At 36.3% G+C, this 17332-nt stretch overlaps 1 protein-coding gene across 9 annotated transcripts in view; it reads right to left on the reverse strand.

Moving 5' to 3' along the window:
• Window positions 1-17332, reverse strand: part of PDE9A (phosphodiesterase 9A) — a 169770-nt gene that overhangs the window by 36700 nt on the left and 115738 nt on the right. For all 9 annotated transcript variants that reach the window (XM_072614866.1, XM_072614868.1, XM_072614869.1 and 6 more), the window contains 2 exons: window positions 9857-9938; window positions 4664-4738 (listed from right to left, as the gene is read on the reverse strand). In XM_072614866.1, coding sequence (XP_072470967.1) covers window positions 4664-4738; window positions 9857-9938 — 157 coding nt within the window. The remainder of the gene's footprint in view (window positions 1-4663; window positions 4739-9856; window positions 9939-17332) is intronic.

Below are 17332 nucleotides of genomic sequence, written 5' to 3' on the forward strand. Positions count from 1 at the left end.
TGATATAATTCTTTCTAGCTTGGTAAAATCTGACAGCTTCTTCTGTTTGGTTGGCATAACCTTTGAGAACTCAAGATTATTTTCATACTACATTGAAGCATTGGAGTAGGTCCTTATTGAAAATCCAAGAGGAAAAAGCGTACCTATTGTCCAGCCCATGATACACAAATGGATGGAAAGTTCATGGAGTTGATTCATTGGCACATATACTTTGGACAGATACCACAGATGGACAATGAGTTCAGAATTGAATAAGAGGAAGAGATTTGTCTGGTTATCCATTGGAAAATTTTGAAGTACTTTTAATAACGTCAAATTTCTTCTTGCAATTAGGGTCTAACTGTTAAATACTTGTAGTCTTCTAGTATTGCCATATGGCTATAAAGCCTAGATTACCACAGTTTCCAAATAATTCTAATTTCAGGTCAAAGGATAATGGAGTGATGAATGCCTAGTGTGTAACATTAGACTGCAGCACTTTAACAATGAAGAAATGTCCAGGAGAAGAGGTTTTAAAGATATTGTAAAATAAACATATGATTGGAAAATGTGGCAAATCAGTAATATAATAATAGTAATGAGTAACTTGATAGGTAACTTGTAAGTCCCATTTGTACATCTGAAATGGCAAGAGAGCTAGATGAATGCTCTTACAAAGTGGGGACCCCTTGCAGAAGATTTATGGGAGATTCAAGAATTACACAGGATGAAGTGAGAATGGATTATGATCTGCATTGTTGGAGGGAGGACCCACATAGATCACAGATCCATAAAATAAGGACAAAGTACAATGATGAATGTTTACTTGCTGGTTATTTTTTCCTAGAGACCTAATAAGCATCACTATCCTTTGCCAAGTCAAACCTCTCATACTGCTGAAGTTTCTTAAATAGAACAGTCCCTCCTCAAAGGACATTTCCTATGAAGATTTGTGCTCCACCCAAAGCATATTCTCCTTATGCATTTGTGATCATGGCTTTGATTACTGTGCATTTAGAATTTCTGTCTTCAAATTTGTGCTTCTGTTCTTCCTTTCTGAGAGCTAGAAAAGACTACCATGTGTTGGTTTTTATGTTTGAAATAATTAATATTTCATGTTGTAAAAATATTGGTTTTTAAAAGTACTCATCTTCTTAAACATGTATTGTGGAATAAAACTGGCTGTGTATGTGATTTCCTTTGTACAAAGCCTAAGGATTTCTGGAGACTTTTGCATTGAGATGCTGGAACAACAGTCTATTTTAGAGACTCCAAAAGATAGACCTTATCCTATGGATGAATGAATTTGGCATTCCATTTTCTGTATTTAAAAAGACTGCAATTATCTTTCAATGTCATTGCTACAAACTTTGGAACAGCCCAGGAAGAAAGAGTTTTGATCAGGTACATATGAGTTTGTACGAATTTCGCTTTCATTTTTATGTGCCAGACATATATCACCTCATGCCTGCTGGTTCCACTACTAATTTATACTTAATCAGATCTTTCTCTGGAATTTTATAGGCTTAGAAAAAAAAGAAAAAAAGAAAAAAAAGAAAAAGAAAATGTTTAGTTTTCATTTTCAGGTGATTATTTATTTATGGGGGAGAGATCATGGTCATTAAATAATCAGAAAACTACAATAAAACACATGATAATCATGCTACACATGTAACACCACACGAGGAAACTTCCATGTGTAAGGAATGTATAGGGAGGTTGGTAGGGAGTGAATTTCCTTTTAAGTATTTCCCACCAGTAACCTTGATGAGATCAGTGGCAGGGAGGAACAGGATTGGATATTAGAGCTTGTACTCTGGGCATAAACTCCTTTCAATCTGTAAAGCATATAAAGGATTGAAAGCAAGTTTTCCTTGTAGCAGGAAGTTTGCTTATACAGATTCCCTTTTGAATATGACTTAGTTTTGCCTCAAAATCTAATCTCAGTTTGGATCAGGAGTGATACTAAATTACTATGAGTATTTAGGTATATACTGATATATTTATACATAGAGACTTACATGCACACATACGTATATAGCAAATTAGTATCACTCCTGGTACTAATAGCATGTACATCTGTGCATATACATACACATACACATGTATTTACACATTAACACACAAATACATTATAAATAGATGATAGATAGATAGATAGATAGATAGATAGATAGATAGATAGATAGATAATCTTGTTTATGGAAACTTGTATCTGCCAAGACACATGATTTCAACGTGCCTCCACTGCATTTGAGAATTCAAAATAGAATTAGTGGCAGATTTCCCTTCCCTTGTGCTCAGCCTTCCTAAAGTGGGAACATATCTCCTGTCCTATAGAGATCCCAAATTCTCTCCAAATCTCTGGATACTAGCATTAAGCACCCAAGATAAGTATTTAGTGTTTACCAGCTTTTCTTTTGTGTAAAGAAGGCAGGGGATAAAATATCAATGAAAGAGCAGTGAGCAACGTGGGGGAGGGTGGTGGAGAGTTTGTTCGGAAATGAAGTTGGTGATTTGTGCTGCCAGCTACTGAGACAGAATTAATTTCCCCTTCTGAGGTTGGCTCTCTCCCAGAGGGAGAAGAAGCCATCCATTAACTTAATGGAAATACTAGCTTTGAACTAATTCATTTTTTAATAGACAAATGAGAGAAAACATAAATTTCCTTTTGGTTGATCTTCATTATGAGTGCTTCCCCCAGATCTTAGCAGGAAGGTAGAAGGGCATTTCTCAGCTTCTGATTCCCATCCTTTACAAGCATAGCTTCTGAAGTCATAGAGGAAAGGGCAGGAAAGTTGGCATTTAGAGATCCAGTGCCTCACTTGGTCCTGGCTGCCTTTTTTCCCAAATAGTAGGGAATGAGAATGGCTGCACTATCTGGCCTTCGGTTTCTCTCTCCTACGTGGCTCCAAAACATTGTCCCAGAAATCCCAGTTCCACACACATCACCACCTGGTAAACTCTGATATCACATCCAGTTGAGTCTTTCTGGGTCTGTGAAACCAAGGCTACACAAAAAAAGGGACATTTTTTTTCCTTTCAAAAAGAACTTTCAAATTGAAACATGAAAGAAAATAAAGCAGTCATTGTAAAGCAAACAGAAAACTCTTCAATGAGCACTTTCTCCCAAAAATTGAAGCTGGTTCCCAGCCATTTGCAGTTCTGAATAGGCAAGTTCATCTCTCATGATTCCCTGCTGGTCACAAAAGACATAGTTTTCTGTTCTGACACTTAGCTTCCTGAACTACCTCATAGTTCCCAGTGGCTCCAGGCTCTTCATGTCATTGTGGCTTCTGTAATTTGGCAGTGCCACTAGCAAGTGTTGCCTGACCTTGTAATACCTTCTGTAGTTTCTTGTAGTAGGGGATCGCAGATGTTATTTATACTCTTGTCTATTCATTGTCTTTGGACCAGATAAAGCCTAAACCATCCCCTAAGCAAAATCTATCTATGTTGTGGGGCCAAGTCTTCATCACCCCACAGAGGACAGTCTTCAGAATTTTACCTGCCTGGAAAAAGAAACTGTTCTCCTTGAACCAGAGAAAGGGTTTCCTCACATAAGTTTTGTTACTATTTCTTGTCAATTTCAGACTTGACAAAAGCTTGTTCACTGAGCAGATCAAAAGGGGATATTTTCTAGTCATGTTGCAGAAAATGACTCAAATTTCACTGATCTTTTATACATGTTGGATTCCAGGTTTGCACTGCTGTTACACAGCCTCCTTGAAGCATGAAGGAATGGTGTCATTTCTGTGCAGTATCATAGCTAAACCTTTTTTTTTTTTATCTAAGACTATATTAAATCAACGGAATTGAGGAAAAGAAAATGTTTTTTGTTCAATGCTAACCACTCAATTAATCATCTTTTATTTAACCTATCAATTAATCAAACATTTAGTACTATTGTACTATTTGTTAGGCACTAGGGATAGAAACACAAAGATGAAACAGTCCCTGCCCACAACTAGCTTATGCTCTATTGGCAGAGATAACATGTACACATATAAGCATACACAAATTAAATATAATAAAAGTTAGGGGAGAAATGCATTGTGCAATACTGGCATTGTTAGCAAATTCCTCAGTTTCAAGATCCTACTTTTTACATGTATAAAATAATGATTCCATGCTGTTGTTTTATTCAGTCATTTTCAGTTATGTTTTGTTCTTCGTGACCCCATTTGGGGATGTCTTGGCAAAAATGCTAGAGTGGTTTGCCATTTTCTTCTTCGGCTCATTTTATGGATGAGGAGATTGAGGCAGAGTTGTGACTTGCCCAGGGTCAAAGAGCTAGTAAGTCTCCACAGCCAGATTTGAACTCAGGAAGTTGAATCTTTCTGACTCCAGGCCTGGTACTATCCATTGCACCATCTAGCTGCCCAATGATGCCATACAAGTTCATTTTTTTTTTTAGGCTGAACTGGACTTTATTTCCTCATCTTTAATTCTCCAACTACTGTTTGTTATGAAGTGTATAACTTAAACTAGAAGCCTGGGTATTAAAAAAAAAAATAAAACAGGACTTGGGGGTAGGTTAAGTTAGCCTTTAATAGAACTATCTTTTTTTGTATTCTTCATTAGGTATCTAGGGTTAGATGAGGAAATAAACTTTGCTTAGTACTATTTTCATGTGATCAGTTGGGGCTATTAAGCATAAAGCACACACTGCTCATTCACTCACCTCATTAGGCTCCCAAAGCCAGACATCAAACGTGGGTTTCCTGAGAGCATCTATGGTCTCTTGAGAAAGCATGTACTGAAGAAGGAGAAGATTTGGTGTTATTTGTGGCTGCATTTCTATTCAAGCTATATAGAGGCAATTACAAAACACTTCAAAGAAATAAAGGATAGCTGAAGTGACTGGGGAGATTGTTAATGTTCATGACTGGGCCATACCAATATAGTAAAAATGACAATGTTGTTTAAATAAATTTATGATTTTATTTATATATTAATAAAAAAGCTAAGGGATACTTATGAAAAGAAATAGACAAAATATAACAAAATTCATTTGGAAGAACAAAAGGTCTAGAATCTCAAGGGAAAAATAAAAAAAGAGAAGGAATAAAAGGGATGTTAACACTTCTAGACTTCAAATTATGCTATAAAGCAGTAGTCATTAAAACAATTATGTAATGATTAAGAAATAGATATTGATTAATGGAACAGACTAGATAAGGATGAATCAAAATGAACTTAACTCAACAAACAGTGTTTGATAAACACCAGAAAATATAATATCTTGGAAATAATTCCTATTCAGTAAGAACTATTGGGAAACTGGGAAATCAGTTCAACAGAAAATTAGGTTTTAACCAACATCTCACCACAAAATGCTCAAAATCAATGTGCAAGCAGAATGTTAAATGTGACACTATGAAAACTAAGAAGAAAACCAGAACACGTATAACAATGGGAAAGTTCTTAGCCAAAAAAGGCAGTGAGGTGATCACAGAAGAAAAAATAGTAAAAAACCAAAATAAAAATAAAAAATTAAAATTTGATTAAAAGAAATTGAAGAGCCTTTGCACTTTTAGTTTCTGTCAGCTCTTATAGTTCTAATTATCAGAGGACTAACAAACACACACATATATGTATGTACATATATATCTTTATCCTTAGCTAGTCTGTATCTATATATACACAGGTGCCAAAGTTATTTTTATTAAGCATTCCTCTTTCATAGATGAGGACAATGAGGCACAGAAAAATTAAGTGATTTGTTCTTAGTCATACAATCAGTAAATGGAAGAGGCAGGACTGGAATCCAGGTTTTCTGACTCCAAGTCTTCTATATTTTCTCTATGTTAACTACGTACATAGTTACAGAGCAGTGTAATAGGAAATATGATAGACTTGGAGTCAGGAAAGACTCAGTTTGAATACCCTGTCTATTACTTAATGTGTGGCATGCTGGAAAGTATGTTGAATCAGAGGACCAGGGTTCTGATCTTCATGCTGGCATTTACTGTCTATGTCACTAAGAATGAGACACTTTACTTCCCTATGTGTCCTCATCTGTACAGGTCAGCTGTTTTTCAGTCATGTCTGACTCTTTGTGACTCCATTTGGGGTTTTCTTGGCAAAGATACTGGAATGGTTTGCCATTTCCTTTTCTAGCTCATTTTACAGATGAGAAAACAGGCAAACAGTGTTAAGTGATTTGCCTATGGTTCTACAGCTAATAAGTGTCTGAGGTCAGATTTGAACTCGGAAAGAGAAGTCTTGCTGACTCCATGCCTGGTACTCTATCCATTGTGCCACCTGGCTGCCCATTTTCATCTGTAAAATGAGGTTAATAATACTTGCATTGTTATGTAATACAGGCATTACTATGTGCCTGGGCAAAAGTTGAGAAAACTATTTTTACATCTATAAAATGGGGATAATGAAGTATGATTACTGTTGTTTTAAATATGTACTACTAGATAGACTACATAATTTAAAGAAGAACAAGACCATGAGGAATTCCGTGCCATATAAAGATTTTTTCAATACTTCAATGGTTCTGGATTCATCTGCAGCAGCTAGGTGGTATAGTGGATAGAGTTCCAGTCCTGGAGTCATGAAGACCTGAGTTTACATCCAGCCTCAGATGCTTACTAGCTGTGAGACTTGGTCAAGTCACTTGACCCATTTGCCTCAGTTTCATCATCTATTTAATGAGGATAATAATAGCACCTATCTCTCAGGGTTGTTATGAATATAAAATGAAATAATAACTGCAAAGTGCTTATATACTACCAAAATTCTCCATAGAAGATATTTCCAGTATCATGAAAAGTGATCTTGATCATAGCTAGATTATACACTTAAAGATTTATAGATGTAGCAAGGAATTGGATTAGAGCATGGAGGTGAGTACACACGTTTTGGCTTTTTGGGGAGAGACATATATGTTTTGGTATCTTAGTAAAGGGCATGCTTAACCAAAAATTCTTTGTTGGTACCTTGGTCCTAGTCAAGGGGCCTGGTTATGCCAACATATGCTCTGGCCCCTTGCTAAAGGTATGTACAACTAAAAATTCTTAGTTGGAATCTTGATTCCTTTGTCAAAGGAACTGTGTATAAGAGGACTGGTCACTGAGCGAGGAAGAGCTGTCCATGGTGTTGGTCATAAAGAACGTTTATTTTTTCCCCAAGGCAGCCTGTTTGTTGGGGCACAGTCAATGACAGCGCTCCTTTGAACTTTCTGATAGAGGGGAGAAGGGGACAGAGGTATGCTGGAGCCAGCTCAAATCAAGAACTGATTGTTAAATTTTCTCTATGAGCATTTACACCTTGGAAATCAGCAAATGCTACAAATTAGGGCTTTATTATTTTATTGATCATCTAGATAAGAAAATTAAGGAGAATATGTTAATAATGCAGATTAAACTTTAAAATGTATCTTGCATATATTTTTGTGGGTCCTGTTGTAAAACATTTATCATCATACTCCTGTCAGGGAGTTTCTTTTTCCTCATCTTCCCTATAGCATCAATGGATGTATACACAATGTAGTTAAAATAAGTGTTGTGTAGGTGAGCCTGATACTGGAACTCAAATTCCTGAGTCTCTGCTTTGTGTTTCTTTCCCTGAAAATGAATCACCAAACATTTTTAAGACATGAATATTTCCAACACACTGCTTTGTGAATTTCTTAGGTCTTTAGTTACTGAATTCATTGGTTATGAAATAAGACTTGTAACCTGAAACTATACTCTTCTTAGAAGAAGTATGTCATTGTTAGGAAAATGAGCTGCCTGCTTGGTCGGATATGCTCCTTGAGTTGTGATGTGATCCTTCTGGTACAAATCCAAAGTGAAATATCTGTTTCCTGGGAGTCTTTACCTCCTAGTAGAGTGTATTAGGAATGATGTTTTAATTCCCTTTCAATGTGTTTTGAACAATTAAATTCACTGCTGGGACTAAGGAGCTGGGGCATTGTGCCCCTCTACCGCTCTCCTAAGAGGCCCTTTTGTTCTGGACCAATGATGCCCATTTCATTCATAGGGGAGCCTGGGCATCTAAAATAAAGGTTAGACTCCTTTTCTTTTGGGCTCTTTATGCTTCCATCCTGGCATCCCAGAGAAATTTTATGAAAGCTTAGGTTTGACTCATGTTAGGATATCCCAGAAGGGAGAATAGAAAGGTACTCAATATGGGTTAAGTTTTGAGGATACAAAGAAAGATAAAAGACAGTCTCTGCCCTGGAGCTCACAATCTAATAGGGAAACAACAAGCAAAAAACATGTACAAACAAAGCTATATACAAGATAAATAGGAAATCATTAACAGGGAAGGCATTGCAATTAAAAATCATTAAGAAGGGCTTCCTGTAGAAAGTGAGATTTTAGTTGGGGTATGAAGGAATCCAGGAGGTAGAAATGAGGAAGGGAGAGTACTCCAGGCATGGGGAATAGGCCAGAGAAAATGCTTGGGGCAGAGAATTGGAGTGTGTTGTTCGTGGAACATCCAGGAAGCCAGTGTCACCAGATTGAAGGGTATATGTGGATAGGGAGTATAAAATGTAAGAAAACTGGAAAGGCAGGAGAGAGGCAGGAATAGGTTATGAAGGGCACTGCAGGCCAAACAGAGGATTTTTAATTTGATCTTTACAGTGACGCCGCTGATGATAGTAACTATTGTTTATATAGCCCTTACTCTGTGTTGAATACTGTGCTGATTACTTTACTAATATTTGGAGTCATTGGAATTTACTGAGTGGGGGGGGGGGGGGGGCAACATGATTGGACCTTACTTTAGAAGAATCAATTTAGTGGCTGAAGGGAGGATGCTTATGGGGAGTGGGGAGAAACTTATGGCAGACAGAACAACCAGAAAGCTGTTGTAATAATCTAGGCTTAAGGAGGAGAAGGGCCTGTTCTACAGTGGTAGTAGTTATCAGAGGAGAGAAAGAGACATGTTTGAGAAATGTGCAAAGGGTAAAGTTGACTGACCTTGGCTACAAACTGAATATGTGGGTAAGAGATAATGAGGAGTTGAGGATGACACTTAGGTTATGAGCCAGAACCATAAAAAACTACCAGAGGTCCCAGATATCAGTTCATTCCTGGGTGATCATTAAGACAGAATATTGTGACCACTGCCCTTAGAGTTTTGTATATCTTGTGTTTATTTGAGAGCTGTCTAGTGTTGATTGATGAGACTTGTCAGAATGCCACCTTAAAGGGAGACACAGAGCTTCTTACTGGAGGACTTGTCATGAGCACCAATACAGGACATATTTGACAGGACCTTTAGGAATCAGATTGATGATTTAGAAGTGTTCCTAGAAGTGTTTATATTTGTATTTTTAAATAGTCAGTGAAGTCTGATTGCATGCTTTGATGTGTTTACAGCAAATTGGTTTTATGCATGTACCATGCATAACACACATCCAGCCACTAAACTGACAAGCAAATCTTTGTTCCTCCACTAGCACATCCAATCATTGGTCAATAAACAAGACTTTTACATTTAGAATATTAATAGCTAGGTTAATGGATATAGATGGCTGAAAAGCTGCCTTTCCACATATTCTGTTCTCTTTTCTGCTACTCTCTCAGCATGACTGTAGGAACCAAAGGGGCACAAAATGCTGAAGGACATTTTGTATTTCTTCTTTTCACACATCACTGTGGGCAAAGAATTCATGACCTATGTGTGATGTGCCTTTCCATATTTAGCTAGGCTTGTCCTTGGGAAGCTGACACAGTTTATTTTCTTGATCATAAACAGTGTAGCAGACCTTGGCAGAACTCATGATCAACTTGTATAACCTTCAAGAATGCAAGGTCACCTTTATATCATGACAAAGCATGAGAATGCCTAAGGACCACATAAAAATAGGCTTGCTGATTCTTTCCTTGGCTAGAGTTTTACATCTTACCTTTGGATAGGCTGGGACATCTCTCTGTGGCATCAACTTCCTGTTGTTATCCAAAAAACTATACTTACAGGGACAGGTTGTCCTAAAAATAGGAAAAGATCTGTCTTATCATTGTTTCTTCAGATTTGCATTCATAAAGTTTATTGAATCTACTTGTAGAATTTTAGTACTAAACAAGATCATCTAATTCAACCCACACCTGAACAAGAATGAAGGATCTTTTTTTAAAAAAGCATTTATTAAACTATGTGCCATGCATTATTCTGAGCTCTGAAATACAAAAACAAAATTGAAGACAGCCCCTGACCTCAAGGAGCTTATAGGACATAACACAAAAAAGGGAAGTGGATCCCAGAATGTGTTATTGTAGTATATAAAAGTATAGGAGAAAAAGAGAAAGTTATAGGGATGAAAAGAGGAGCTACAGAAGAGTAGAGTGACACACTTTTTCAAGTAGCAGGGGCAATATTGGTTTGATTGACATTGTAGCAGTGGAAAGCAGAAAGGGAGAGGGAATCCACTGATCACCTCCAGAAAAATAATATGCTTCAAACTCTAAGACACATAATGGATAAATTTAACAATTCCAATGACAAACAATGAATTGTTCAAGAAAAAGAAAGGAAATTCTACCTGATCATAATGTATTATTCTTGTAATAAGTTGCTGTATTCTTTTTGCTAATATCTTATTTAAAATTTTTGCATCTATATTCATTAGAGGAATTGGTCTATAATTTTCTTTCTCTGTTTTGGCTCTTCCTTGTTTAGGTTATTTATATCATAAAAAGAATTTGATAGGACTCCACCAATTTTCCCAAATAGTTTATATAGTATTGGAATTAACTGTTCTTTAAATGTTTGATAGAATTCACTTGTAAATCCATCTGGCCCTAGAGATATTTTCCTAGGGAGTTCATTGATGGTTTGTTCAATTTCTTTTTCTGAGATGGGATTATTTAAATATTCAACTTCCTCTTCTGTTAATCTGGGCAATTTACATTTTTAAAAAATATTCATCCATTTCATTTACATTGTCGAATTTGTGGGCATACAGTTGGGCAAAGTGATTTCTAATTATTGTTTTAATTTCCTCCTCATTGGAGGTGAGTTCACCCTTTTCACTTTTGATATTGGTAATTTGGTTTTCTTCTTTCTTTTTTAGAATCAAATTGATCAAAGGTTTATCAATTTTATTATTTTTTCATAAAACCAACTCAGTGTTATTTATTAGTTCAATAGTTTTCTTAATTTCAGTTTTATTAATCTCTCCTTTGTTTTTCAAATTATTTCTAATTTGGTATTTACTTGGCGATTTTCAGTTTGTTCTTTTTCTAGCTTTTTTAGCTTCATGTGCAATTCATTGATCTCCTCTTCTCTATATTATTTATGTAGGCATTCAAAGGTATAAAACTTCCCCTAAGAACTGCTTTTGCAGTATCCCATAAGATTTGGTAAGTTGCCTCATTATTGTCATTCTTTTGAATGAGGTTGTTGATTGTTTCTATGATTTATTGTTTAACCCATTCATTCTTTAGGATTAGATTATTTCGTTTCCAATTAATTTTTGGTTTATCTTTCCATGGCCTTTTATTACATATAATTTTTATTGCATTATGATCAGGTAGGATTTATACCAGGAATGCAGGGTTGGTTCAATATTAAGAAAACTCTCAGAATTATTGATCATATCAACAACAAAACTAACAGAAACCACATGATCATCTCAATAGATGCAGAAAAACTTTTGACAAAATACAAAATGAAAAATACCTATTCCTATTGAAAACACTGGAAAGCATAGGAATAAATGGAACTTTCCATAAAATGATAAGTAATATCTACCTAAAAGCATCAGCAAGCATTATATGCAATGGGGACAAACTAGATGCATTTCCAATAAGATCACGGGTGAAACAAGGATGTCCATTATCACCATTGTTATTCAATGTGGTACTAGAAATGGCAGCTTTAGCAATAAGAGAAGAAAAAAAATTGAAGGAATTAGAATAGGCAAAGAAGAAATGAAGTTATCACTCTTTGCAGATGATATGGTGATATACTTAGTAAAAAACTACTTGAAATAAAAAGCAACTATTGCAAAATTGCAGGTTACAAAATAAACTGAGATAAATCATCTGCATTTCTATATATTACTAACAAGCCCAACAGCAAGAGTGAGAAAGAGAAATCCTATTTAAAGCTATAGTAGATACTATAAGATATCTGGGAGTCTACCTGCCAAAACAAACCCAGGGACTATATGAACAAAATTACAACACACTTTTTACACAAATAAAGTCAGAGCCAAGTAAATGGGAAAATATCAGTTGCTCATGGGTAGGCCAAGCTAATATAATAAAAATGACAGTTCTACCTAAATTAATTTACTTATTCAGTGCCATACCAATCAAACTACCAGATAATTATTTTTTAGAGCTAGAAAAAATAATATAAAAATTCATCTGGAAGAACAAAAAGTCCAGAATATCAAAGGAACTAATGAATAAACAATGCTAGGGAAGGTAGCCTAGCTCTCCCAGATCTCAAATTGTATTATAAAGCAGCAATCATCAAAACCACTTGATACTAGCTAAGAAATAGAGGTGTACACCAGTGGAAGATGTTAGGTACTCAAGACACAGTAGTCAATGAATATAGCAATCTACTGTTTGATAAACTCAAGGACCCTAGCTTCTGGGATAAGAACTCACTGTTTGACAAAAATTGCTGGGAAACCTGGATAACAGTGTAGTGGAAACTGGGCATAGACCAATGCCTGACACCATACACAAGAATAAAGTCCAATGGATACATGATCTGGGTATAAAGATTGATACTATAAACAAATTAGGGGAGCAAGGAATAGTGTATTTTTCAGATTTATGGAGAATGGAGAAATTTTTGACCAAGCAAGAGATAGAGAACATTATAAAGTACAAAATGGATAGTTGTGATTACGTTAAATTGAAAAGTTTTGCACAAACAAACCTAATGCAACCAAGATTAGGAGGCAAGCAGAAAACTGGGAAAGAATTTTTGCAACTAGTCTCTGTGATAAAGACCCCATCTCTAAAATATGTAGAGAACTGAGCCAAATTTACAAGAATACAAGTCATTCCTCAATTGATAAATGGTCAAAAGATATGAGCAGGCAGTTTTCAGAGGAAGACATTAAAGCTATCTACAGTCATATGAAAAAATGCTCTAAGTCCCTATTGATTAGAGAGATGCAAATCAAGTCAACTCTGAGGTACCACATCACACTTATCAGATTGGCTAACGTAACAAAACAGGAAGATGATAAATGCTGGAGAAGTTGTGGGAGAGTTGGAGCACTAATTCATTGTTGGTGGAACTGTGAGCTGATCCAACCCTTCTGGAGAGCAATTTGGAACTATGTCCAAAGGGCTACAAAAATGTGCATACCCTTTGACCCAGTAATATCACTTCTAGGACTGTATCCCAAAGAGAACATAAAAATGGGAAAGGGTCTCACATATACAAAAACTGGAAATCAAGGGGATGTCCATCCACTGGGGAATGGCTAAAAAAGTTGTGGTGTATGAATGCAATGGAATACAATTGTACTATAAGAAATGATGAACAGGAGGACTTCAGAGTGGTCTGGAAGGACTTATATGAACTGATGCTGAGTGAAAGGAGCAGAACCAGAAGAACTTTGTGCACAACAATAACCACAGTGTGTAAGGAATTTTTCTGGTAGACTTAGTCCTTCACAGCCATGCAAGGACCTAAAAAATTCCCAATGGAATTGAGGCAAAATGCCTTCCACATCCAGAGAAAGAAGTATGGAGTTGGATCACAGAATGAAGCAGACCATTTTCACTTGTGTTATGTTATGTTATGTTTTGTTTTGTTTTATGGTTTCCCCCATTCATTTTAATTCTTCTATGCAACATGCCTAAGATGAAAATGTATTTAATAAAAATGTATGTGTAGAACCTATATAAGACTGCATGCAGTCTCAAGGAGGGAATGAGAAGGGAAGGAGAAAGGAGAGGGAGGGAGGGGAAAACAATCTAAGGTATATGGAAATGATTATAGAAAACTGAAAACAAATAATTAAAAAAAAGGAAAAGGAAAGGAAATTAAAACAAATCAAGACTTTTTAGCACCCATCAGAAACCAGAGAAGGGTTTGGAAAAATATATTCTTAAAAACAAAGGATCTCAATATGCAACCCTGCAAATTTAAGCCTAATCACCAGTAAGAAAGCTGGAATTCAAGAAAAGAAAGATATTTGAAACATTCCTAAAACAAAACAAAACAAAACAAAACAAAACAAAACACCAGACAGGAGGAAATTGTTTGACTTACAAACAAAAGAAACACAAAAAAAGTTTAAAAAGTACAGCTATCAAAGACAGAACAAGTTACAAGATAAATTTTCCCATCTCTAGAGACTATTAAAAGAAAAGAACTGAAAAAAAGAAATTGTAACACAGGGACCATCAAGAAATTGCTTTCTTAAAGTACAAGGAGATAAAGATGAAGGCAGAATTTAAGGAAATAGGAAAACTAACAGAGGATGAATAGGTCTGAAACACTATGGACTAAAACCTGAAATAACTTCTACAAATGAATCAAATTATTTTATGGGACTAAGTTACAGAATGAAAGGGTGCATTACCCTGAGTGCTGGACCTTAAATTTATTTCAGCTTCTCCTACATTGGGAAATTTACATTTAGTGGGCCCCAGTCCTTTCTAACAGTCACTTCTTGGGGGATAGGACTAGTACCAGCTGGATAGCAGGTGCAGTTCCTTCAAACGTGGAATAGCTGTGCATACCAGCTCTTCCTCAAGTCTTTATCTGTTATCTTAGTCTCTGATTGGTTTCAGTCATTGTCTGCTCTTTTTTGCAGGTCTGGGGCAAAGTGTTCTGGGAATAGTTTCTGCTGTCTTGGGGTTCTCTAATGAAAGGGTCACACCAAGTAAAGTATGATTGCTCCCCAGTACAATCCCCAAGAGAGATTGTATCTCTCTTCCTACACAGGTGGCTGGACAGAGGTCAAGGTTCTCTATTTGTTGTAATAACACGCTAAGGGAAAGGTAAGGGCTTGGAGTACTGTCAGACACCCAAAGCACAAGACTGTAACTGGGTTTTTGTGCCTTAATGGTGCATAGAGAATGTGAGATACACTGAGTATATATGTTAAGGATTAGATTTCTGTTGAGCATCATGTTTTATAGTTCTATGGAAAAGGCTGTAATTGCTCTACCTTTGAAGTATAATTAATAATTTAGAGGGTTTTTTTTTTTTTTACAGTTAGTGGGGACTGGACTCCATATTTTTGGTGACATAACCCAGAAGTTTTCTTAAAGAAAGCTTTAAGGGATGTTAAAATTTCTATGTTATATTCAAATATAATTAAAAAGTCTAGTATTGCACTGCACAGAAGATTCTGTTAAATTGTTACTGTATGTTAAAAGATTATGTTACTGTAGATATGTAAATATGCACATATATACATATATGAAAGCTCACTAGGTCCAGATGAACTAATTTCCAGGATACTGAAAAAACTAGAAAATTGGTAGACATTGGCACTGGCATCTATATTTGAAAGATTACAGGAGACATAAGACTGGATAAAAGTAAATTTTGTACTGTTACTCAAAAAAAAGGGAAAAGAGTGGAACTTTAAAATTATGGGCTAATGAACTTGACTTCAATTCTAGGCAAAATTCTACATCTAATTATATAAAGGGTAGTTAGTAAACATATAGAAAAGACAATAGTAACCACAAAGAACCAACATGGCTTCATCAAGAACTGAGGATTGAGATTTATGTAATTTATCTAGATTTCCACAATGCATTTGACATAGTCTCTCACGCTATTCTTGAGTAAAAGATGGAAAGATATAGTCTAGATTTAGGTACATTCAGAAATAGTTGAATGGCTAGGTCTAAAGAATAGTTATTGATGACGATGTCAACTTGTGAGAGAAAGTCTGTGGTGGTATGTCTCATGGATGCATGTTTGGCCCTTGTGCTTCTATGTGGGAAAAATTATGTGTTTATCAAATTTTCAGATGACAGAAAACTGAGAGGGACATTTAATACTGTGAATACATGAGTTATGAGTTGTTTATAGATCCATTCATCAAATTTTGGGAATAATATCTTAATAAGGAAATGCAGTCAGTATCCAAAAATATCTAAAGAGGCTAGATATTAATAATAGTTGACATTAAATAGCACTTATTATGTGCTAGGCACTGTGCTAAGCACTTCATAAAACCCTGGGGGAGGGTAGGTGCTATTATTATTCAAATTTTGTAGATGAGGAGAAGGAAGTGACTTGCTCAGGATCACACAACTTGTAGTTTCTGAGGCTGAATCTGAACTCAGGTCTTTCAGATTCCAGATTCAGTGATCTAGCCACTGTATCACCTTGCTGATGATAAAAAAAAAAAAGGATCAAACGATATGGAAAATGAGATGAAATTAGATGAGTATTGGGATGAGAGAGGAAAAGAAGCCTGGAATTGAGGCATGTGTGACCTGAGGCTAAGTCCTGAAATAACTGGCAGTTGTTGTAGTGGTTATACTTAGCTCTATGAAAGACTACCTAAACTTGTTAATTGGGAAACCTACTTACAAGGCCTGCCTTGCATGAAAAAGAGGACTCAATTTTTTGTCGCTAACCTTGACCACCTTCTGTGTGCCCTCTGTTCTGACATGCCTCCTAGTGGGTATCAATCCTCCTGCCAAGATCCTGAGATGGAGCCCCTAGGAATGTAAACTTTTAATCTTCTAATGATCACACAGCTATCTCCCTATAGCTAGTAAGCTCCCATCCCGAGTTACTTTACTTTGTGACACTTAATCCATCTCTCTCTCTAACCCACACCCTCTGTTCTTTCATCACCCTGCTCCTCATGCCCTTCCCATGTCTTTGTCCTGCCCTTCCCTTTCCATGTACTACTTCAGCTGTGCTCACCCCTCCACTCTGTGGTGACCTCTGGATTTCCTGTTCCATAATGAACCAACCTCCCTTAATTGTAAACTTCTTCTCATAATCCCTTTAGCTGCTTATACTCTCAGAGACCTGGCTTTGTTAAGATGACCCTGCATCCTTAGCCATTCTCTTTTCATTGGTTGTACCCCTCTCACATCACTCTTCTCCCCTGTGACTTCCAGACTCTTCTTTTGCTTCCTACTCCCAGAAATCCTCTTCCTTTGAAGAGGGCAGTCCTTCTAGGTCAGGATCCCTCTAGGACTAAATACAGTCTGGACTATATGTGGGTACAGGTAGGCACCTTATTGGAAATCTCTCTCTCTGTCTCTCTCTCCATGCCTCACATTTATATATGCTGGTCATTTTATATTTACATATTTCTCTTCTTTATTAAACATTACTTCCCTTCCTACACTCTGGGATCCATCTAAGCTGGCTTTCCCTTTGCTCCTCCCCCACAGCACCCTATCTCCTCTCTTGATTCTTT

This window comes from Notamacropus eugenii, chromosome 5, assembly GCF_028372415.1.
Source record: "Notamacropus eugenii isolate mMacEug1 chromosome 5, mMacEug1.pri_v2, whole genome shotgun sequence".
Lineage (NCBI taxonomy): Eukaryota > Metazoa > Chordata > Mammalia > Diprotodontia > Macropodidae > Notamacropus > Notamacropus eugenii.